At 42.3% G+C, this 24167-nt stretch overlaps 1 protein-coding gene across 1 annotated transcript in view; it reads right to left on the minus strand.

Annotated features, from left to right (window-relative positions):
* npdc1b (neural proliferation, differentiation and control, 1b) overlaps positions 1-24167 on the minus strand; it is a 38689-nt gene that overhangs the window by 5530 nt on the left and 8992 nt on the right. Inside the window, exons 2-5 of the mRNA XM_074637161.1 lie at positions 13471-13629; positions 6191-6280; positions 5891-6103; positions 241-307 (exon numbers count right to left, since the gene is read on the minus strand). Of these exons, the coding sequence (XP_074493262.1) occupies positions 241-307; positions 5891-6103; positions 6191-6280; positions 13471-13629 (529 nt within the window). The remainder of the gene's footprint in view (positions 1-240; positions 308-5890; positions 6104-6190; positions 6281-13470; positions 13630-24167) is intronic.

Here is a 24167-nt window from a genome sequence, read left to right on the forward strand (position 1 = left end):
TTGTTTGAGTCTGCTGGTCAGACAAAACAAGCAACTCGCAGACGTCTCCTTGGGTTCTGGGAAATTTTAACAGGCATTTTTTTTTGTTTACATGTATTTCATAATCTTAATGCCTCACGTCATAATACTGACAGAAAAAACACCCAAAATAAAATCTATAATGTCAGATCCTAAAAGGTAGAAAGAGGACATTTGGAGTGAGAGTTTCATGCAGTGGTAGGGAAGAACAAAATATCTTACCTGACCCAGCAAGCCCCCGCTGTGACCAAAGCCAGTGAAGCCGCCACGATGAAGACGCTGCTCATGACTGAGAAGAAATACATACACACAGTGAGGGGGAGAGAAAGCTGTGTATATCTGTAGGTGTCGGTGGAAGACATGATCCCTGACTGAAAGCTCTGGAAATGTGTGTGAGGCCGAGTGTAGAGCTCAAATAAGAGCTGCTGAAAATAACCGAGTGTCACTGTGTCGGTTCTGGCCTTGCAGTATCAACAGTGAGAACGGCATTGATAACAGTAATGCAGTGAGGCAGAACTAACTGTCAGTAACACATCTGTTCTGTTGTGTAATACTCCGTAGGAAATTTGAGGTCAGTCCCGAGATTTCAGAGCGATGCAGTACGAACAAAGGAGCTCATTTTACTAAACTGATATTAAACTGTTTGCACTTGGAAGACCTTTGAATTCCTGTTCCCGGCAAGATGGATGTTCATATTTGTTATTTCCATGATTGAAAATTAGTGCAGCTCAAGTTGAGATGAGATCCTGGTATTTCCTTAAAGGTCACCTATTATGCAAAATGCACTTTTCCATGTCTTTTAAACATCAATATCTGTCCCCAGTGTGTCTACAGGCCACCATAGTATCATAAAAGACCATCCTCTCTCTTTTTCTCCTCCTCCGTTTGTCCGGAAATGGGTGCAGAAATTTTTTTTGCTTTTTTCCTTGTATTCTGACGTCATTTGAGAATGCAAGCCACGTAAGGGTTTCCTGGTCGAACCAGAGAGAACCTTCAGTAGCTGACCCCGCCCCACAGCGCGTCACTGTCTCTCCTCCTCAACCGAACTTGAGCAAAGTAGCTCCTACTGTTAGTCTGCAAGAACCAGCAGAACCGTCTTCATGTACTCCCATCATCTAAATATAACATGTTCTTTCACAAAGGCTTTATGTAATTACACTGTTTAAACAGATGATATTTATATATTATATATATTTGATGTCATGCATGTAGCAGAGTACAGGTAGTAAATAGTGACTTGTAAGCAACACAACACATTTCTGTTTCACAGTCAAACTTTATTTGAGTAGACAGATGACAATATTAATTATTCACAGCATTTGTAATCATCCCACCTGCAGTTATGTTAACATGGTACAGGAGAAAGTCTTCAGCTCTGGTAAACTATGGTAAGCTAAGCTCCGGTGGTCTGTAGTCATGGTAACACAGAGACAGCTACTACTGTAAATAATATACCATTACTCTGATCTTCCATACATTTATCTTTTAGCAGAAATAATGAACTGACTACTGTTTCACATCTTCTATTTTCCACCCTGATGGTCGCTGTGTTTACACACCGTGTCATAGCGGTAGCATATAGCTAACCCGTTAGCATGTAGCTACATGCTAACGGGTTAGCTCTGTATCTCCATGTAAACAGAGCTAACCCGTTAGCATGTAGCTACATGCTAACGGGTTAGCTCTGTATCTCCCATCTGCCCACAGCTGTCTGCTCTCAGCTGTCTGCTCTCAGCTGTCTGCTCTCCTCTGGGATGATTCTGTCGGTCATTTCTCACAGATGGATCTGTAAAGACAGACGTAAAACAGAGTGTATGTTTACGGTTTACAGAGTTGATGCATGAGGTAAACACTGAGTTAACTAACAGAGATATAAATAGTATTATTTACCTGAGAGAAACCGTCAGGAAAACCTGGAATCTGGACCGCAGATGTTCATCATGTGTCGCCGATTTCTGATCAGATTCCTCCGGTAACGTGCGCTGGGTGAAGTTTCTGGTTTATAAACTTTAAAGTGGTTTATAAGCTCTATTCTAGCTCCTCTCTCTCCACTCCTCTCTCTCCCTGCTCTCAGGCCGCGAGGGGGGCGGGGAGGGTGACGCTGTGTTGTTGAGGACGTTTGATTGACAGAAAACGCTGACCAATCAGAGCAGAGTGGAAGGAGACAGAGGCTACAGACACAGAAATCAGCACTTTTGGAAATGGGCTGAAACAGAGGTTATAGAGACATGCTGGAATGCATGATCTGATTGTTTTTTTGAAAAAAAAACTTCAGAGACATGGTTTGGAGGTGTCTGAGACCTATAATAACTAGTTTAAATGGAGTATAATATGTGACCTTTAACTGAAAAATTTGTGTCGGGAACTTGGGATTTTGGACCCCACCACCACGCAACGATCACAGACAAATGCTAAAGTCCGACCTTCAAATGTCATTGTTACGCTGATGTAACTGAATGGAAAAAGGATAAAAGGATTTTGCTGAAAGACAGAATCCAATGAATGGATGTCATTGACTACGTTTACATGCACACTCATAAACCACTATTATTCCGATTATGACAATATTCAGAATTTGATAAGAGTCATGTAAACAGCATATTCCGTTTGGATATTCTGATTCTCATCTGCAAGATTTCACAGACTGGAGTAAAACGAGCAGTAAGAGCTGATCTGGAGTCTGCCGTCCAGCTGGCGTCTATGAGAGCCGGCTGTCAATCACTCGCAAGCTCCGATCAAACGGTCAAACTAGGCAGCGCTGATCAAATATTGAATCAATATTCTGTTACTGTAATGCCTATTTCTCTCCTCAGATGTTCTCAGAATCATCTTGTAGTGTACTGTTTAGCTGTAAAATGAAAATTTTGAGACCCGGCAGCCATGTTGAGATCAAGTTGAGGAAATACCAAGCACCCCTCTCTCTCTGAAATGACCTGTGATTGGCCAAAGTCTTCCGTCATGGGCCAAGCCTGAAAACAGAGCCATGAGGAGGTGCAGAAGTCTAGTTTTCTCTCAGAACACTTGAATTACAACATGCTGAAAGGTTATTATGGAATTTTTGCCCAATGATGCCAAAAATATACTGCCTACTGCCTCTTTAAATCTGTCTCGCCTGTTACAGCTGAGAATGGCATCGACGTGGCATTCACCGGCCCCGGTGATGAGGATGCCCTGAGCTCCTCAAATGGACCAGATGATGATGATGATGATGATGCTTAGAATAGGAAAAAAGACAACTACTGTAGGTAGCCAGCTGACTTGTTGAACTAAATGGGTTGTTTGTAGGTCAGTGTAACGTATGTCATGGGGGGCGTTAATCCGAGTGTGCACGGCTGCATGTTAACGGGAATATTAGTGGAATATACATGTTCATTAGGAATATTGTCTTTTTCGGGAATAAGGGCAGAAAACGGAATATTTGGAGCATGTAAACATAGTCATTGTTTCTTTTTCCACCTCCAAGATATACAGTAAAGAAAAGTATACTTAAGTATACATGAATTTTTGTTATAATTGTTGTTTATATATATATATATATATATATATATATATATGTGTAATGGTGTGCAGTGGTAGCCAAGTAAAACCTAGTGAGATGGACAAATGAAATGCTATAATATATACTGTAAAGTTGTAGTGCAGTTATGGATCAGATAATTGAAAGATGTTGAAAAGTGTATGTGTCCGGGGTGAGAGTGTTTGTATTAGTCGTAGTCCGTTAGGGGTCCTGACACAGCGGGAAGTGGTTGTACAGGCTGGCAGAAAGGACGTCAGCTGACATTTGGAGAAGGCGGGCTACACCCTGGACAGGTCACCTGACTATCACAGGGCTGACACGTAGAGACAGACAACCATTCACTCACATTCACACCTACGGGACATTGAGAGTCAACAGTTAACCTACATGTCTTTGGACTGTGGGAGGAAGCCGGAGAACCCGGAGAAAACCCACGCTGGCACGAGGAGAAGATGCAAACTCCACACAGAAGGGCCCCAAGCCGGGTTTGTAATGTTTTCCCAAAACAAGAGTGATATATTTCTAATAAGAAAGTTCTAATTCTAAAATTACAGGAAAACCGTCCCTCTGCAGTTAGATACAGGATCTGGACTGTACATATCTTGTGTGTTGTGCTACTGATTCCCTATGTAGTCATAACAACTGAAGACTTTTTGTATTCCTTGATACACCTTCAGGCCAGATGTTACCTTACATGTGTTGTTGTCCCAGCAGACATTCCGACTAAGAGATACTGACACAGAGGCATTTGCTGAAAGTCGGTGTAAACAAGACACAAACATTAAAGCTGAAATCTACCTGCTTCATTTCATGCAATCAAGACCTAAAAAAAGACCTCTGTTTATAATCCAATCTGTCCTGATTGTCTCTCTGGCCCTGTTGAGACCTGGTATTATCATGCGTCCTCAGTGATCGGATCACAAGTGGACAGCTCTAAGTACAGGTGTGAACGCACTCAAGAAGCATTGAGACATTGAGATCGGATCGTTCAGACCACATTCAGAGGTGGTCTGGGACACATATGACCACATTCTTTTAGCAGTGTGTACGCGAATGCGTCCTGAGCCACATTAAGGACCGCCTACTCATCTGATGTCCAGCTGGGATCCGCGGGATCACCGCGCCCCTCAGGTGAATAGACAGACAGACGCGAGCGTTGGTCTTCCTCGCAGCATGGAAACAGCCTCTGTGCTCTACTGTATCCTGACGGTACATCTGTATTTTATTAAAATATACCTTATATATAGGCTACATATCTATAGACTATCAGACTAGGCACGCATTATCATACTGTCGGAGATGTGTCGGTGTTTTTGTTCTGCTGCTTTGCACAGAGCTGACACCCGCCTGTTCTCTGTCCTCCCCGGCTCTCTGGAGCTCTGTACCCCACTGTTGTCTGGCAAAGGCAGCGGTGCTGGCGGCACGGAGGTCCCCGGGGACCGCTGGTACAATAACCTTTTTTTTTATGTTAATAAAATGTACCAGAATTCACAAATATGTAGGATATTAATACTGACATTCATGTAATATTACGTGACATCGTCTGCTGTATTAGCTGTGTTTTTACTACGTGTTTATGTGCATATAGAGCAGGGAAGTGAGATCGGATCACAAGGGGATCACTGGAGACGCATGTGGAGACTAGGGATGTCACGAGAACCGATACTTCGGTACCAAATCGATGCCAAAATTAAAAAAACCTGACGGTTAATACAATAATACACCTGAAACTGCCTCTTGGTTCTCTGCACAGCTTTGCACTAGTGGTCTTCACGGGTCCATTTGGTTCTAAGGAACGGAGAGCCGACCCGGGACCCGAGTCAAAATCACACTCTCTGGTCTGTGTGTGTGTCAATATGTCCAATACCTAAATGGATCTGAATGGATCTAAACTCAGTATGATCTCTGACCATGCGGTGCAACATAAGCACTGCGGGAGATAATATTTTAGGAAATCTGTTTATGTAAAAAAAGTATGCTATTAGATGACAATTACTTTTTAGAATTGGATTGATGGATATTACTTTGGTTAGAGAATGATGTCCGTCTATGACCCAGCTGGCTGCAGAATGAAAGATGGAAACTAAACTGAAATTGAGCGAAGCTGGTTTACTCAAACTTTGCACTGCTGAATCATAATGAAAACTCCCTGAACATCGCTGTCATTCATGCTTGCTGGGATACTGTATTGACCTCTGGTAATATTATTTATGTTGTGTTTTAATAAACCTGTAAATATGGTCATCAAACCAGATCTCTCTTACCGCAGGTCACGACTACAGTTACTTCTTTAAGCTCAAGAAGTACAACTCAACAAGAAATGAGGTCATGGCTAAAGGTCAGAAAAAGACTTACTGATAAAGACACGGTCATTAGAGGGGTAGGGGAGGATGATGGGATCGCTGAGCAGAGCGGGAGTGTGGTTGGTGGTGGTGGTGGTGGTGGTGGGTGGAGCCGTGCTGGTGAACGGGGCGCTCGTGGGCCGCTCCGTGGTAGATGCTCTGTGAGCGGGGCCGGCCTCACCAAGCTGCTTGGATTTGGGTTTATAGACGTCTCTGGAGGGTGGAGCTGGGATAAGGAATAACATGTTTTGAGTGGTTATGTCAGCAGGGATGTGGTGGTATATATGAATACGGGTCTAGTAGTGTTGCCTACCTGGCAGCCTGGACACAGTTCTCTGTTCACTGATGATGGCAGAGAGGAAGTCGATCTCCTCATCCAGCTCAGGATAAGTGCTCACCTTACCTGGAGGTACAAAAAAACACAGAATCCATCACTAGGTCAATCCAAACACTCGTTTATTATTATTCCAAGTCTCAAAAGAGGGGAAACGGCATAGGGTAAATAAAAGTAGTATGATCCAGCCAAAAAAACTGAAACAACAACAAAATTAAAGCTGCAAGCGGCGATGAACGGGCCCTCGCCCCTTTGCGCTTGTCGGGGGTACAGGTGAGACACCAGTCAACGCGGCTGTGCATTTTAGTGACAGTCTGACACTGTGCTCACGAGTTGGATGCTATTTCTTGAGTGGCGCTGGAAATGACTTACTGCAAATTTTGTACCGCTTCCTGTGTCCACTATGAGGTAGTGTTGTCAAAATACCAAAATTCTGACTTCGATACCAATACGGAAACGATGCCACGGCAAAAAATCTCAAACATCAGGAAGAGTAATAGAATAATAGATGACAGATCATGGAACTCAAAATTGTATAATTATTTATTATTTAGATTTTTTTGGTAATTAGAAATGTTAAAATGTAAAAATGTGACATGAAATAGAATGCAGTAATCTGATGCCCCCTATACTTAAGTTTATGTGATTTCTTTGACAATTTTATATTTGCATTTATTTTTGATAATGCACATTTTTACATTTCATCTGTGTTTTTATTTCTATTTTTCTTACAACTTCTCTATGTTTGTATATATTCTTACCCCAAAATGGAACAACTGTAATTCCCCCCGGGGATCAATAAAGTGTTTCTGATTCTGATATCACTTATTAAACAGCGTTTAATAATGTTTTTTCTTTTGTAAAACAGCCGCCGCATCGGTAACAGTTAAGGCAGAGAGTGGTTCTGCAGCACGGACGATGAGAGGCTTCCAAAACAAAACCCCACAAAACCATAATAAATTCAGATGAAGTTCTCTGACAAGTTGATGAGAGAAAAAGCTGCTAAAATCAGGAAGACCCCACAGTAACTGTAGAAAGAGCTGTGTTGTGTCGAAGTGGTGTGAAGAGAGAGAAGAGTCACTCTCACCGGACTGCTTTTCCTCTCCGTCCATTCCACGTTACAGAGACACACGGTAAAATAATACTTTAAAGCTTCAGTAGGCAGAATATTTTTGGCATCATTGGGCAAAAATCCCATAATAACCTTTCAGCATATTTATAAATCAAGTGTTCTGAGAGAAAACTAGACTTCTGCGCCTCCTCATGGCTCTGTTTTGCTTTCATAGACAGCAGATGAACAGCGGATCTCAGATCAGCTCTTACTGCTTGTTTTCCTCCGGTTGCTGACTTGCTGACTCCATCCTTCTGGTTTTCTTTACAGTTTATTTTTTTGACCGCTTGCTCCCACTAGCAGCAAAGTGCCTGCTCCCGCAGGATTACAGTCCTAATGGCGTCTTCTAACACAAAAACTAATTATACACTATGTTGCTGTATATCATGTGTAGATCACACCTTGTAAATCTCATGGATGATCTTTGCCACATATGGCTGACTTCCTGTTGCCAGTAGGTGGTGCTTTGACTATAACTCAATATGGGCATGTAGATGTCTTCAGGCTTGGACTCAAGTCACACGCGAATAAGGGTTATTCTAAGGGTGATTTAACAACGCACTTCCATGAAGTTGGATGAATCACAAGAGGCGGACTGAAAAAAGAACGGTCAAAATGGAGGCAGTGGAGGCCGAGATATCCTGACTTTTAGTCCCTAGTATGGGTCAAACTCCAAAAATCAAAATAAGGCCTTCATTTCCCATAATGCAACTCAGTAGCATCTTTTGTGTCAAGTGTCCATGCCTGATGAGCACCTATGCTTTTCAAAATGCACACACCCAGTTTGCAACACAGTCTTTCTGTTGAAAGTCTAAGCAGAAATAACTGATGATCATCAGGTTGTTTCCTCAGAGCCGTAGAGGACAGTATACAACTGTTTATATACAGTATACAGTATACAACTGTTTATATACAGTATACAACTGTTTATATACAGCATACAGTATACAACGGTTTATATACAGCATACAGTATACAACTGTTTATATACAGCATACAGTATACAACGGTTTATATACAGCATACAGTATACAACTGTTTATATACAGCATACAAGCAGAAATAAGTGATGATCATCAGGTTGTTTCCTCAGAGCCATAGAGGACAGTATACAACTGTTAACACAGGCTGTCTAATCCTTCCCCTTTCTTTGTTCTTGTGTTGCTTTGATGTGGTAACCAAATCCAATGACGAGTAAACTGGACATCATGTATATAATTGGCTTAAAGTACACCATTTATGGTCGAAGCATCATATCATGAAAAACTCTGCTTGTGCACATACAGCACATTTGGGTATCAGGAGTGTCTACCAACCCACAAACTGTGAAATAAGACAAACCAGGCAGTTTTTTTGTGGGCTGCCTGGATCAGAAAACATGTGAATTCACATTTGGCTCCCCTTTCTATTCCACATGCAGGCTCATTAGAATATACCCCCCCACCATCTGTGTATCTCCACCCACGGTTTGAGAACTACCTTTGCAAAAGTGCACAATATTTTTCTCTCAAGCCAATCACAGCCGAGCGGGGTTTCTCGGGAGGGGGGGCTTAAAGAGGGTGAATACTATATAATATATTCAGACGGACAGGATGAGAAAAACAATGTGTTTTTTGAACATTAAGGGATGTAAACATGTTCTAGTAGAAACTCAAAAGAACCTGAAAATGATTGTTTGAATGGGGTTTTAGTTAGATGCCTGAAATAAGGTCTGTGGTTGACACAAGCTGAAGAGATTTTAACGTTTTGTTCTATGATATAAAATACATCAGTAAATATCCCACTCGTGGATTTTGATGCCTTTATGTGTGTTTAAAAACGTCCTTCTCGTCCTCCTATACAGCCTCGTTGTGTATACTCTCGCTAATGCGACCGTGGTGTAGTTCGTTTATAGCCTAACGTTAGCTTTTTACTTCTGCCGATTGCATTTACACTTCAAAAATCCTAAAAGTGTTGTTCATTTGTAGAGATTATCTTGCTGAACAAAACGTGTAAGTATCACAAATGTGTGTTTGCCACAGAGTTTATGTTCTGCAATAACACAAAACCCGATGGAATAATCCCGTTGGCTTTTCGTTGAGGGAACCCAGGGCGATGCTAACTTCCTGGATGGCCTACAAAAATACGTGATCCCTGGAGCCCTCTATTAGAGAGAATAAGATAAACCAAAAGGCGGAATTCTACTTTTTACAACAGAGCATTAGGGCCACTGTTAGAAAAAATAATAATCTAGGATTTTGAGAATTAAGTGTCAATATTACGATGAAAGAAGTTGTGACATTTCAAGAATAGTCATCTTACGAAATCTGCAGTCTTGATTGTTTTAATAAGTGAACCGTTGTTCATGTCACCTCCACCTCCTGAGAAACTGTGCTGCACTGCAGAGCGTCGTCACACCGCCTGCCGGTTTATCACGCTGATGAGTGGGAGGAAGTCACACGGGCGTGAGAGCTTAGAGTGCTGTATGTGTGTGTCTTTGAAAAACACAAGAGCAGTGAGAGTGTAGGTATGGAAGCATTATGCAGTCAGAATGAACAAGATATCTCAAAATCCCAAGAGAAGCTCTCATTTACTTGAGAGGTCGATTTCATGGAAGCAAACATATCCCACCTGTTTGATTAATCCAGTTTTATATTGGTTTGGGTTTGAGACATTGGGTAGGTAATATAGACGGCGTTGTTGCTAGTTTGTCGACTTTGCACAGACACCTCTTGACTTTGCAGTTGTTCAGACGTAAAGCCCCTTCTGTCATCTGCTGGACCATGGCTTTCTAACTCCGCCACCCAGCCCTCGCTCCTGCCTCGGTCTGGGTCTCATTCACATGAACGGAGGAAGGGAAATAATAACTCTGGATTCGGCTATTAGTTTAGCACAGCGGTGGACTGGTCAATGGAATTCACAGCCACTCCGATGTTGAACTCTGGGCCTCTTTTATGACCTTTTTCATGTAACAAAATAAGCCAAAGTTCTGAAATGTTAAATGTTGTCTAATCACAAGCAGCCGTACAAATACAACAGCCAACTAAAATAGGCAAAATTAGGATTAAAATGAGGTACTATGTAATCAAAACATAAGTAAACTAAGATTATGATCTGACCAGATATCTGATGTATTTGAGTAGGGATGCACTGATACCACTTCCTTTCAGACCGAGTACAAGTACTTACATTTGGGTACTCGCTGATATCGAGTACCAATACGAGTACCGATACGAGTACTTCTCTGTGCCAAAAGACCCTCGTCAACAGCCAGCTAGAGGGTGTGAGCGACACACGGCAGGCTGGGGAGTCCCGCATACGAGGCGGTGCGCCGCGACCGGCTCCAGGTCGGCTTGGAAAGGCTCGGGGCAAAGGTGGCTCGCGGTCGCAGCTTTACAGCGTTCCCTGTCCGGACCTCGCCGCACTGTGGACAAAGGGCTCGCTGTGCTCTCTCTCCCCGCCGGGGAGGAATGGGGCCCCCTGCTCCCGGTGCGACTGTCGACCGTGGGCGGACTGTGCTCAGTGCGCCCCAACCGTGTCGTGCCGCGGCCCGCGTAAATGGTGCCAGGGATCTGCGGCGATGTCTGCAACCCACCCGACCCGTATCTAACCCTAACCCGACCAAGGAGTCTAACGCAAGCGCGAGTCAGAGGGTGCGAGCAAAACCCTGTGAAGCAATGAAAGTGAGGGTTGGCGTGCGCCGGCTGAGGTGGGGGTGGAGGAGCATGAGAACCTGAAAGATGGTGACGAGAGGTTAACGTCGCGCTGCTGTAAAGTGGTATCGATGCCGTTGTATCGGAGCCGTTTTGCGAGTACGAGTACATGAGCACAGTATCGGACCCGATACCTGATACTGGTATCGGTATCGGTATCGGTATCGGTGCATCCCTAGATTGTGCTCAGTGCTACAGACACATTTCAGTCAGTACAAAAAAAGTACTGAAGTTTGACATATCACACAGTATCGAATAAGGATCCCAACGGGATGTGATGTCTACAGCTTTGTCTCAGTTTATCACAGTAATATCTTCTTCGACCATTCACTGTTGTTGCTAAATTTTCCCTGTGTTTTGGACAAAGCAGCTCTACCCCCCCCAGATACATCCCACATTCACCGCCTCTTTATCACTTCTCGACAGCACCGGCAGAGCATGACATAAAAGCAGAGACTCACAAGGGTGATGAGCGTTGGATATAAACTATGACACACACACTGTTGACGGAGTTAAATGGAAGCTGGGAGCTGGCATCACGCACACTGGGAGCCCCTGAAGTCACACTTTGGTAGAATACATGACTCATGTGTAGAGGAAGCACACAGAGGGGCAGGAACACTGATCAATTAGAGTCTACCTGCTGCACTACAATCACATCCATAGTAAATACATGGTAAATGGACTAGCATTTATATAGCGCCTTTCTAGTGTTCCGACCACTCAAAGCACTTTACACTACATGTCAGCATTCACCCATTCACACACACAATCATACACTGATGGCAGAGGCTGCCATGCAAGGAGCCAACCTGCCCATCAGGATCTAATCTAAACACTAGGGCTGTAAAAGTGAACGCGATAATAACATACTAACACTAATTTGTTTTAACGCCATTCATTTCTTTAACGCATTCACGCATCTTGTGATTTTTAGGTTGTAGTGGGCTTAGTTTTAAAGCTAAGGTGAAGATCTGCAAGCACACTGACACACTGACAGCTGTTGTTGCCTGTTGGGCTGCAGTTTGCCATGTTATGACTTGAGCATATTGTTTTATACTAAATGCAGTACCTGTGAGGGTTTCTGGTGGATATCTGTCATTGTTCTGTGTTGTTAATTGATTTTCAAAAAATAGCAGCATATTTGCCCACTCCCATGTTGATAAGAGTATTAAATACTTGAAAAATCTCCCTTTAAGGTACATTTTGAACGGATAAAAAAATTTGATTAATTTGCGATTTATGGTGATTAACTATGGACAATCACGCCATTAATCCCGATTAAATATTTGAATCGATTGACAGCCCTACTAAATACTACCATTCACACACTGATGGCACAGCCTTCGGAGCAATTTAGGCTTAAGTACCTCGCTCAAGGACACTTCGACATGTGGACTGGAGGAGCTGGGAATTGAACTGCCGATCTTCCGATTGAAGGGCGACCCGCTCTACCTCTGAGCCACAGCTGCACCATTTGGATGGCATTAAGCACAGTTCATATGGTTGTTGTCCCATTGTGTTCTATAGTCACATTAATACGTATTACAGTAGGGCAGTTGGACGAATGTATCTATCAGCGATTGGCTGAGTACATGGCCGGTTGTTGTTGTTTTGGGGCAATTTTTGTCATTTTATTTTGATAATTTAATGGTCTGCCTCCGAAGACCGAGAGCCGCACATCTGCCTGCTCAGCCAGTTGGCAGAGAGACAGCGTGTAGAGCCGGCGTATTTTCACATCGAACTTGGTGAAATAAGGGTTTATTTTGACCAAACCAGACTTGCTGATTGGTGGAAAGACTAACCAAGAGCAATGCAATCACCGGTTGTAGGGCTAACGGTGGCAGGTTGGAAAATGTTAACATATCGCCTAACACTAATATGTATTCTATTTATTTCCATGGTGTTGTGGCTAAAATTACACACTTGTTTGTGTTTTTGCCTCATTATTGCGTTAACTTTGACAGCCCTAGTAAAACATACTTAGCCAATAAAGGTGATTCTGAAATTTGACACACAGTCATGGAGTATTGTTCATCCTGTTCATGCTCAGCTTGGACTTTAAATAGAATGCCTGTGTTATAAACTGGGGGCATGTTTGAAAGACAGAGGTGTTTACAGGCAGATTGGCATGGCATTTTCTAAATGGGATGTTTACATTTTATATCAACCCCAAATTGCTCCCAAAGATTGTGCCATCGGTGTGTGAATGAGTATTTAGATCAGATCCTGATGGGCAGGTTGGCTCCTTGCATGGCGGCCTCTGCCATCAGTGTGTGAATGTGTGTGTGAATGGGTGAATGTTGGCATGTAGTGTAAAGCTCTTTCAGCGGTCTGAAGACTAGACAGACGCTATATAAATGAAAGTCCATTTACCATATCAATTATGTATGCTCTATGTTGTTTTATAATTTGGACAATAATGAGCAATGCAGGGATTTAGTGCTACCACCTACCTTTAATGGAGTGGGAAGCATGCCTCCTCTTGACCACACAGTGACCATGGGAGTTCTCCACCAGAGGGTGCAGACAGGGGCCGCAGTGTGAGCTGCCGGGCTGGCAGAAGTCTCGTCCTGCCCGGGCACAGTCTAAACTCCGAGGGCACAGGTGAGATCCTGCGGAGAAAAGACATGATCCAGAATTACTTTTCACAACATTCTGAGACGAAACTTCTCCAGATTTTCTATTTTCTGTCCAAAATTGTAATTTTACATTTTTTTTTTTTTTTAATAATTCTAGACAACGGAATGAAGTTTCCTACCTTTCATTAGTTGACTTTTTTTAAGGGAAATGTTTTTAACATTTTGGAAAATGCTCTACTTAACTTAGATGAGGAGACTGATACCAGGGATGTTTGATGTTAAAGTACTTCTTTAAAATGCAAAAGTGTACTGAGAAACTTTACATGGACCACGACATCACTTATAAAATAAAATTGTAACAAGTAAAGCTTCAGTAGGCAACAATCTTTTGGCATCATTGGGCAAAAATCCCATAATAACCTTGCAGCATTTTGTGATTCAAGTGTTCTGAGAGATAACTAGACTTCTGCACCTCCTCATGGCTCTGTTTTCAGGCTTTAGAAAATCTAGCTTGTGACGGGAGACTTTGGCCAATCACAGGTCATTTCAGAGAGAGAGAGCGTTCCTATTGGCTGTGCTCCGGCTGGGGGGCGTTGCTTGGTATTTCCTCAACTTGACCCCAACATGGCTGCCGGGCCACAGTCTTTCTCATTTTACAGCTAAACAGTACACTACAAGATGATTCTGAGAACATTTGAGGGGTGAAATAGGCATTATATTAACAGAATATTGATTAATATTTGATTAGCGCTGCCTCGTTTGACTGTTTGATCGGAGTTTGTGAGTGATTGACAGCCGGCTCTCATAGATGGCAGCTGGACGACAAACTCCAGATCAGCTATGACTGCTTGTTTTCCTCCAGTCTGTGAAATCTTGCAGATGCCGTTAGGAACACCGGAGGAAACAGAGCCACATGATTTTTTTTCAGATGACCTGTCTCATGCACTACTAGGATATAGTGACCGTTTTATAAAAATAACTTTTTTCAATCATATTTGCTCCATTTCTACCTACTGCGGCTTTAACATAGGCAGTAGTACAACTATTTAATTCCCTTAAACACACACACAGACTATATGACATCTTCCTGTGTATTAAACAGACTAACAGCTGACAGATATCCATCATCCCTGTACACTGTGGAAAGGTGGAAAAACATGGTATGTCACAACAGCTGAGTTTATTATTTCACACTACTTATTTTTGTCAATTTTTACTTTCAGCTTTCAGTGTCAACTGTTGCTTCGAGTGGATTAGGGCTCAGTGGTTAGTGGAATTACTGTCATGTTGAAGCAGAAAAAACACAGGTCACACACATTAGCATAGCAGCATTATGTAGAACTAATAAGGGGTGCATAAGGGGGTACATGAAGCCATGGGTATAACGGTATGTGTATTAGGGCTGTCACGATATAAAAAAATTTTCAATACGATTATTGTGGCAAAAATATCACGATAACGATATTATCGTAATATCATAAAAAAAATTACGCAATCACTTAAAATACATCTTTAACTTTATTCGGTACAACATTTGTTTGTTTTCTTTCCGAAACAACGGATACCAGTGTGTTTTACACGGCAGTGTGTGTCTAACTGAATAAACTAATAGAATATCATAAATAGGCTGAGCTGACCTGCTCCTTTTTCTTTCCCTGATGATTTCTCATGTTTCTTGGATGCTGCTGCCTGACCACAAGAAAAGTACCAGCTGTCACTGTCGTGTTGATCAGACCTCAATTAAGTTAGCCAACTTTACCTAGCACATAAATTAGCTAGCTAGCTAACAGTCATTCACTATCACCGGCGGGTCCCAGCTAGCCAACACCGCCCAGCTCCAGCCGGCCGGCTAACACGGTCACTCGGAGTCACTCAGAATGGCTCTGGGTGACTACGTCAGCTGGCCAGCCGGTTGAAGCCGTTCAGTGCCGGCCAGCCGGGACCCGCCGGTGGTGACGGGTGGCTCGGCCGGTTGGAGCCGGGTGGTGTTGGCCGGCCGGAGCCCGCTAGTGATAGTGAACAACCCAGCCAGCCAAAGCCAAGCAATGCCAGCCGACCGGTTCACTATCACTGGCGGGTCTCGGAGGGCTAGCATTGCTTGGCTTCAACTAGCTGAGCCACCCACCACCACCACCACCACCACCAACGGGTCCCAGCCAGCCAACACCACCCAGCTTTAGCTGGCTAGCTAACGTAGTCATTGGTTTTCACTCTGAATTGAATCATTAGTAAGAGAACATTCTTAAGTGTAATTTGATGGATTACATTGTTGGAATATGTTCTATTTATTTGCAGAGGGCGATGCACTGTTCTGTGGCTGGCCAGTATTACTTCTATCGCGCGTGAACAGGTGCTATACAACTAGATTATTATTATTATCATTAAATATAAAGGTAATTATACAATAACCTTCAGAGAGCAAACAACCAGTAATATATCATAATCTTCTACTTCTATGTTGTATACAATTAATGAAAGCACAGAAGACTTCTGTTTGAAAAGGTGAATGAAATGGGGTTAGTTGGGTTCATCCTCCATTATACAGCTACACTACTCTCACTGACAGTCATTGCTGCATATGCTTTCCCACAGGGACTATCTATTGCACTTGTTGTTTTGGTGTGACAGTGCATCCTTTCTCAGTGTTTTCTTAGTTACACAGAAGACATCTGTGCCCAACACCGATGAGCAGAGAAGAATAAAGCTGGACTGTAGATGGGGAATAGAATTAGACCAAGCTATCAATATTAACCCCTTTAGCTTCTTCGTCAGAATCGCTCTCGTCTCTGCTACAGGAACCTAGACACTGGTTGCCATGACGACTGCCATGGCAACGAAGGAGGTGTGACATCATCAGGGGGGTGAGTCACCGCTACAGATGCACAATTCAAGGATGGAAGGTTTGTTTCAGGCTGCTGTGTCAAGTAAGGAAAAGCAGGGGTGACAAATGCATGTGGAAAATGTAAAGAACGGCTATTATCAATTATTTCCTTTCAGACTGTCAAAGATAACTATAATTCTAAACACTGAAAACAGGTAAAGTGCAGATTTCTATGGAATTATGAAGGATTGCTACTCTTCTATGCAGCATAATATGCCACAACCTCTCATTTGAGTACAAAGCTTCCCAGCATTCATATCTATTTACTTTTTTTTACGATTTGATTTATTAAAACAAAACATATTTTTGCACAATGAAGTGATTCTGCAATGTTTAGTACTTTTTACTACTTACTACTCTGCAACAGTAACGTGGGTGCATGTGTTTATGTAATGGCCCTGAAGATTAATGCCACGACTGAAGCAGCTATCAAACTGTACACCTCATTCATACACACAATGTCCTGCCCTCGGAGACTACAACAGCAGTGGGTAATCTATGCAAAGCGTTACAACTGGATGATGGAGGGCAGAATGCACTGGGACAATATGCTGCCCTGTTTCTCTCAGCCAAAGAAGATACCACAGGGATCCGGTGTGTCTCAGTTGAAGTAGCTGCACTCAGTTCACTTTCAGAACCAAAGACAAAAACAAGAGCTGAAACATACAGACATGGCCAGAAATATTGGTACCCTTGCATTTTATTAAAATAATACACCAATCACCATTAACAGTGTTGAAATGAAAAGATCTTTTATTATCAATGCATGACTATGTTTGGTTTGCAGCAGGGATGCACCGATACCGACACCGGATCAGATATCGGGCCGATATTGACTCAAATCGCTGGATTGGATATCGGTGACAATGGGGCCGATCTATTCAATTTCATTTTAAAGATTCAAGATAATTTTTTGGGGCTTTTTGCCTTTATTCAACAGTGACAGTGTACATTATGAAAGGGGGAGAAAAAGAAGGGACAACAGCGAGCCGGTCATTGTTGTGAAAGAATTCCCGACAGTGAGGCTGCCGACGCAAAGCGGAGGGGTCTCTCACCGCCCTGAAGGGGATTCTTTCACAATGACCCGCTAGCTATACATTATCCCACTTATTACACGGCTACTTACTGAAGAAATCAATATTTTGACACAAAATCAACATCTGAACTGCGCCCATAGCAACGGTCTGTTATACACAGCAACGGTCTGTTATACATAGCAACGGTCTGCTATACATAGCAACGGTCTGTTGTACATAGCAACGGTCTGCTATACATAGCAACGGTCTGTTATACATAGCAACGGTCTGTTATACAGAAATTACAGACCGCAGAACACTGTGATTGACCAATGAGAATCGATGTAATAAATATATATATATTGGTTACATTTTGTTTTGTTTTACAAAGTTAGGAAAGCAATGTTTATGTCAAGCTTGATGTTTCCTTACACATAATAGAATGATCCCAGTCACTTCCACACAGTGAGGCACACAGCTTATTAATTAAACACTGATATCACATCGGTATTTCAGTATCGTCCAATACCCAAAGCCCTGGTATCGCTATAGCGACTAAAAAGTCGGATCGGTGCATTCCTAATTTACAGTGAAACAAAACAAAACAGACATTTTAAAATGGACAGTATTGGTACCCTTCAGATTTTGTAAGAAATACTTGATTTGTAGTAATACTTTAAGCAAATTATTGTGTTTTAATTAGTATCAGAGTGGGTTTCAATCTTATAATCACTCATGCAGTGAGTAAAAGGAGAAAATTACTCAATCTGCTGTTTTGTGCCACTGTGTGCATCACATTGAACATGGAAAACAGAAGGATAAGCAGAGATTAAAAAAAGGTAAAAGCCAGGCGTCGTTAGCGTAAGGGTTATAAGACCTTCTCCAAAGAGCTTGATGTCCCTTTGACCACTAATGCCAATATTATTAAGAAACCCAAGGCCTATTTATTAAGAAGTTTAAGGTCTATGGGAGTGGGACAGTAGCCAACATCTCGAGACGTGGCCCGAGACTGAAAAGAAGGATTGCTCAAATGGAATGGAAAATGGGCTCCTATGGTAGAAGACCCAGGAAGACCCCACTTCTAAGAGGGAGACACCAAAAAGCCAGACTGTACTGTAGACAAGCCACAGCCCTTCTGTGAGAATGTACTTTGGACAGACGAGACAAAATTAGAGTTTATTGGTTAATCACACCAACCCTATGTTCACAGAAGAAAAAGATGAAGCCTTCAAAGAAAAGAACACCATGCCTACCAGGAAACATGGAGGAGGCTCAGGGAAGTTTTGGGGTTGCTTTAATGCCACAGTCACTGGGTGCCTTGAATCTGTGCAGGACAGAATGAAATCAGCAGACTATCAAGGCATTCTGGAGCAAAAAATACAGCCCAGTGTCTAAAAGATGTCTCTTGGTCACAGGTCACGGGTCTTCCAGTCGGATAATGACGCCAAACATACATCAAAAAGCACCCATGAACAGATGAGAAGAGAACAATGGACCATTCTGAAGAGGCCTACTTTGAGTCCTGATCTGAATCCCGTGGAACATCTATGATAAGAGCTGAAACTTGCAGTTGGGAGGCGGCACCCACCAAATTTGAGAGAAGTGGAGCAGTTTGCACAAGAAGAGTGGGCCAAACTACCAGTGGAGAAGTGCTGAAACCTTATTCTGTTACAGAAAGCGCTTGATTGCAGTTACTGCCTCCAAATATGGGGCGGCTGTGGCTCAGAGGTAGAGCGGGTCGCCCACCAATCGGAGGGTCGGCGCCTCTCCATTCCAAATGTCGAAGTGTCCTCGGGCAAGATATTTAACCCTGAATTGCGCCTGATAATACTCAATCAAGTTTCACATTTACTTTATTAGTCAGTCTAGCACATGATAACAAAACTAGTGCAAGCACTGTCTTTAATAGAACCAGACCAGTCAAACCCTAATAGGAGATTTGTGATGCACATATAACCGACATAATAGAAAACTCTGTATTGTATAACAAAACGAATAAACAAAGTTAGTTCTGTGTGCAGAAACAGAAAGAAATATTGACTGTAAAAACTCTCCAGTGAATTCATTCCTTTGACTGCACTGCTTTGAATACTTCCACATTCAAATGAAACTGACTGAGGAGCAGCTTTATCAAGGCCATTGTATCGGGCTTTTTGTACTTCGGTCAGCAGCAGCTGATGATAACTGAGTCTCTGAGCGCCAATGACATTCCCACAGTGTCAAATATACTTTCTTCTAAGTCTGTTTCCTAGCAACCTCTTGTCCTGTGTTTGACCAAAGCAAATGAATCATGTTCATTCTCACTTTTTTATACAGAAAACATTGTCTATATTTCCCATTTTTCAAAAGAGGATAAAACTGTTTGATCATACTTGGGGGACACTGTCTATAGGAAAGCCTTTGGGAATGTTTCCCATCACTAAGAGACACATTGTCAACTTCCACATAGCGTTGGTTATTAACATTTAGTAATAGAAGCTGTCTCTTTACATCCTTCAACATTAGGGAGGATACCCCGTGCTGTTAGGTTTGTTGGTTGTTAGGTTGAAAAAGTGGAAGCTAGCAAGCTAACTACCTTCCACTCAGAAATTGGAAATTAGTTGAATTAGCTTGCTAACATTAGCACTGACTCTCCCTTTTCATTCATGTTATTTCATCACCTGCTGAGTCTGAGTCACCCTCAGAGGTGAATTCACAAAAGGATTGCATGGCTTTTGGCCGTGGAAACCTGCACAAAAAAGACAAAAAGAAACCCTGTAATTCTCAAAGCACCCTCAAAGGGTGAAATGCACCCCTAACTGGGCTGCCAAGTAGTGTCTCTTGTAGGGATGGAACGGTTCAGGTAAAAAAATCCCAACCGTTCGGTTCGCTAGTCACGGTTCGGGACGTGTATGAATTGTTCTGTTCATTTGAAATAAGTTATGAGGCCGATTGTTAATTTTTTTTCATGTAGAGTTAGGCTCCCGTTTATTATCACACTAGAAATCAAGGCCTATTGAAGGAGGCTGGAACACGGGCGGACATGGGTTTTGAGGTACGGGGTGTAACACATGCGCAGTGTAACTGAAGCTGCGGTCGTGCGTTGCTATTGGCTCAATTTCGGCGAGTGCAGACCAGATCTTACTGCGCATGTGTTGTACCCAGTGTGCGTGACCCAGCCCCTTCTCAGTTGGCACAGACGAAGTGCGGCTGTCACTCAAATAAGGAAATGGCGAGTGGACACGATAAAGTCCAGTTAGCGGATCCACCAGCATCGTTTGGCTCTGCTGTATGGAGTATTACAGATTTGGTGTTACCATGAAAATGACGGAAAAAAGTGGTCGATAAAACGTCGACTGTGCAACACGTGTGGTTTATGCTAGCGGCAATACCTTCTCCCCGCAGGATCTTAACAGCCTCTACATGCAGACTCAGACAGGGCAAAAAAACAAAACTACAGCATCGGGGAGGTTTATAGTGAAAGATATGCAGCCTTATGCAGTCATGGAGGACGCTGGATTTCAGCATATGATTAACGTAACGTTACTTGAGCCGCGCTATAATATTCCCTCTCGCCGACACTTAAGCAACACAGTTATTCCAGCAGCACAATCCCTGTAATGTGTTTTATATTTATTAATTATTTTTAAATAATACAGTGGCACAGAAATCTAACCGTATTCCTCCAAATACTGCACTTTATGAGTGGAAAAACTAATCTGTTACTGTATACTGTTCTTTTTCTTTTTTTTAGTGTAAAAGCTGGTTGAGCTTATGCTTAAATTTATGTTGATGGCCGTAGTCTATAATTACATCATATTTATATGAAAATAACAAAGCTGCATTTTTTTGTTTGCACTAATTACTGTAGAAGAACTATTCTTTCAATTAAGATTTGACAATGAAGAAGTGTTTATGTTTCTTATGTAAGCCATATTTTTGTTAAGGCAAACACAAGTCGAATTTAAGACTTTTTAAGACCCCGCGGGAACCCTGTTTGTTATCTTATTTTTGCTAAATAAATGAAAAGCATGTTGAAATCATAACATGACCTCCTCGCTGTAACATAAATGTACCAAACCGAACAGAAAACCATGACCCCAAAACCGTGATATGAACCCAACCGTGAATTTTGTGAACTGTTCCACCCCTAGTCTCCTGTGCTATTTGCACGTATTTAAAGGTGCTATTGATAACATTTTTATATAGACTAATATCTTTTAAAAAATAATACATCTACAGAGCCTTTAAAAAAGGTGTCGAATAAAAGTATGGCTTTTCCTGAAAACAATCATTATGATTGCAAATTTATCATTGAAAAAATGTTGGCAGGTGCAAAATGAATGTTTTGTTTATCTCTGTGGAAGATATCTGACGTTTGGACTCCAATTCTAACAAGGCTTGTGAGCCAACAGTAAAACGATGTTGGTATCACGTGGTATCTCTGGGTCGTCAGTTAGTGTGGAAAAAAACGGATAAATGGCTGAGATTGATGGTAAGTGCCTGGCAACGACTTGTTGTGAAGTAAATGTAATGGAACGAGAGAGGGAGAATGTGACATCTAGTGGCTGAATGTTATCAATGTTATCAATAGCACCTTTAAATTAGGTAATGTGCATACATTTGGTGCAAAATCAGCCCCTTTCTATGCAAATGAGCCTCATTGCAAAAACAATCCAATTCACAAAGATCAGGGCTAATAGTCAGACGCTGTTATAGTGGAATTATTAGCGTCTTCAGAAAGTTGGTGGTAACTGAAGTGCAAGCAGTGTCACGCCCAAGACATCGCCATGCTCAGCTCAAACTCATTTATTTTTGGGATGCAGCGACAGGATGCAATGACAGTTGTGTGATGAAAAATAAATGAATAAAGCTCCCCTACATGTCCTTTTTTAAAATTCATGAGAAAAAAAATGAGAAGAAAATGAATGAAAAATAAGGTAATTATATAAGCAAATGAACAAATCATTTCTTCCCTCTCCCCCCGCTGAGGTAGAGCTTGCAAGGAGCAATGTTTTTCATGTTGATTGAAGAAATATGCAGATGTAAGAGTTGCTATTTCTGTAAGTAAACTTACAATAACATGCACAGCTGTGTCAATCTCTACCTCACTTGTAGCCACTTTTGTGGCAATTTCTCTGTCGCCATTTTTCTAGCTCTGGAAGATGACATCCCAATTGGTAATCCTGCCTACCGAGCTCTGATTGGCTTGGTTGTTTGAAAAAGAAGGTTGTGTGTAAAAGAGTCGTCAGTGGTCATAACACCGGACCTATCTAAATCACTGAAAAATAGGAGGAAATATAGAAAGGTCCGGAATCAGGCTACAATTATTTACTAGCCTCACAACATCAAATATTACACAATTAAAGTGGGTCTCAAACTGTACAATTTGGAGTTGTGGTTCTCTAAGAATTCAGACCAGAAAAAGAACATTTACTTTTAATTTTTTCAGACTTGTTCTCTTTATGACTGCTATCAGAAGCTTGGTATTTCTGATGCCCTTCAGCATGGAGACAAATGCCCAACCCGTGACAGAAAGACTGTTGGTGCTGGTGGGAAGGGTGCCTTACACTAGGTCAGGATGAGTCATGGAGAGACACAGTTATTACCTCCGCCAAAGCCGAAGGCCTAGGAAGGAGGTTATGTTTTCACCTGCGTTGGTTTGTTGGTTTGTTTGTCCGTTAGCAGGAGTACTCCAAAAGTCTGCTGTGGATTTGAATGAAATTGTGGGGTGTGGCACGATGCACCACCCATTACATTTTGGTGGCGATCTAGATCATGATCCGGCCTCAGGAATTCTTTTTAATAACTCTGTTCAGCCTGTGCATTAACACCACAGGCTATAACACATGCGCAGTGTAACTTCTGACGCATCCATGACGCTTCACCCAGCCTCTTTCCTTCTGCCTGCAGAGAGAGGGACAGAGAGAGAGCGGGGGGTGGAGGGAGGGAGGGACACCTGTAGATTCAGCGTTTTTTCACATTAAGCTCTGTGAAATCACAGTTGAGTTCGACCAAAGCGCACTTGGTGATTGCTGGAAAGAGTAACGACGATGGTTTAGGTGAGTTTTATTTAGTTTCTGTCCAGTTTGAATGAAGTGTTTTACGCTGCTCTGCTACGTACAGCTGATCTCAAGATAAACTAAAATACACGTGGATGATGGCGCAAGCTGAACGGAGAGAGGGGGGGCTATCATACTCAGGCAGCTTGGCGGAGGTCTGCGCTCTCTGAGTGCCATTCATATACAAGAAATTAAAATAATACTGCTTTCTTTTCCTGATTCACATCCTGTGAAATTAAGTAGCTCCATCCATCGGTGGCTTCAAGTCAAGGTTTACAGGAAGTGGTCTTAAAGGTCACCTATTATGCAAAATGCACTTTTCCATGTCTTGTAAACATCAATATCTGTCCCCAGTGTGTCTACAGGTCACCATAGTGTCATAAAAGACCATCTTCTCTCTTTTTCTTTTTCTCCTGCTCCATCTCTCAGAAAATGGTTCTGGAAAAAACGCTGATCAGCACTTCCTTAAACTGGTGACGTCGGTGATATTTTTCAGGCCATATAAGGGTTTCCTGGTGGAAAGGTAGAACAACCTTCAGCTAGTTGACCCCGCCCACAGAGTGGCTGTTGAAACTGTCACTGTCCGTCTCGTAACTAAAAGCAAAGCATGCTATTACTTCTGTTAGTCTGCAA

This window comes from Sebastes fasciatus, chromosome 6, assembly GCF_043250625.1.
Source record: "Sebastes fasciatus isolate fSebFas1 chromosome 6, fSebFas1.pri, whole genome shotgun sequence".
Classification (NCBI taxonomy): Eukaryota; Metazoa; Chordata; class Actinopteri; order Perciformes; family Sebastidae; genus Sebastes; species Sebastes fasciatus.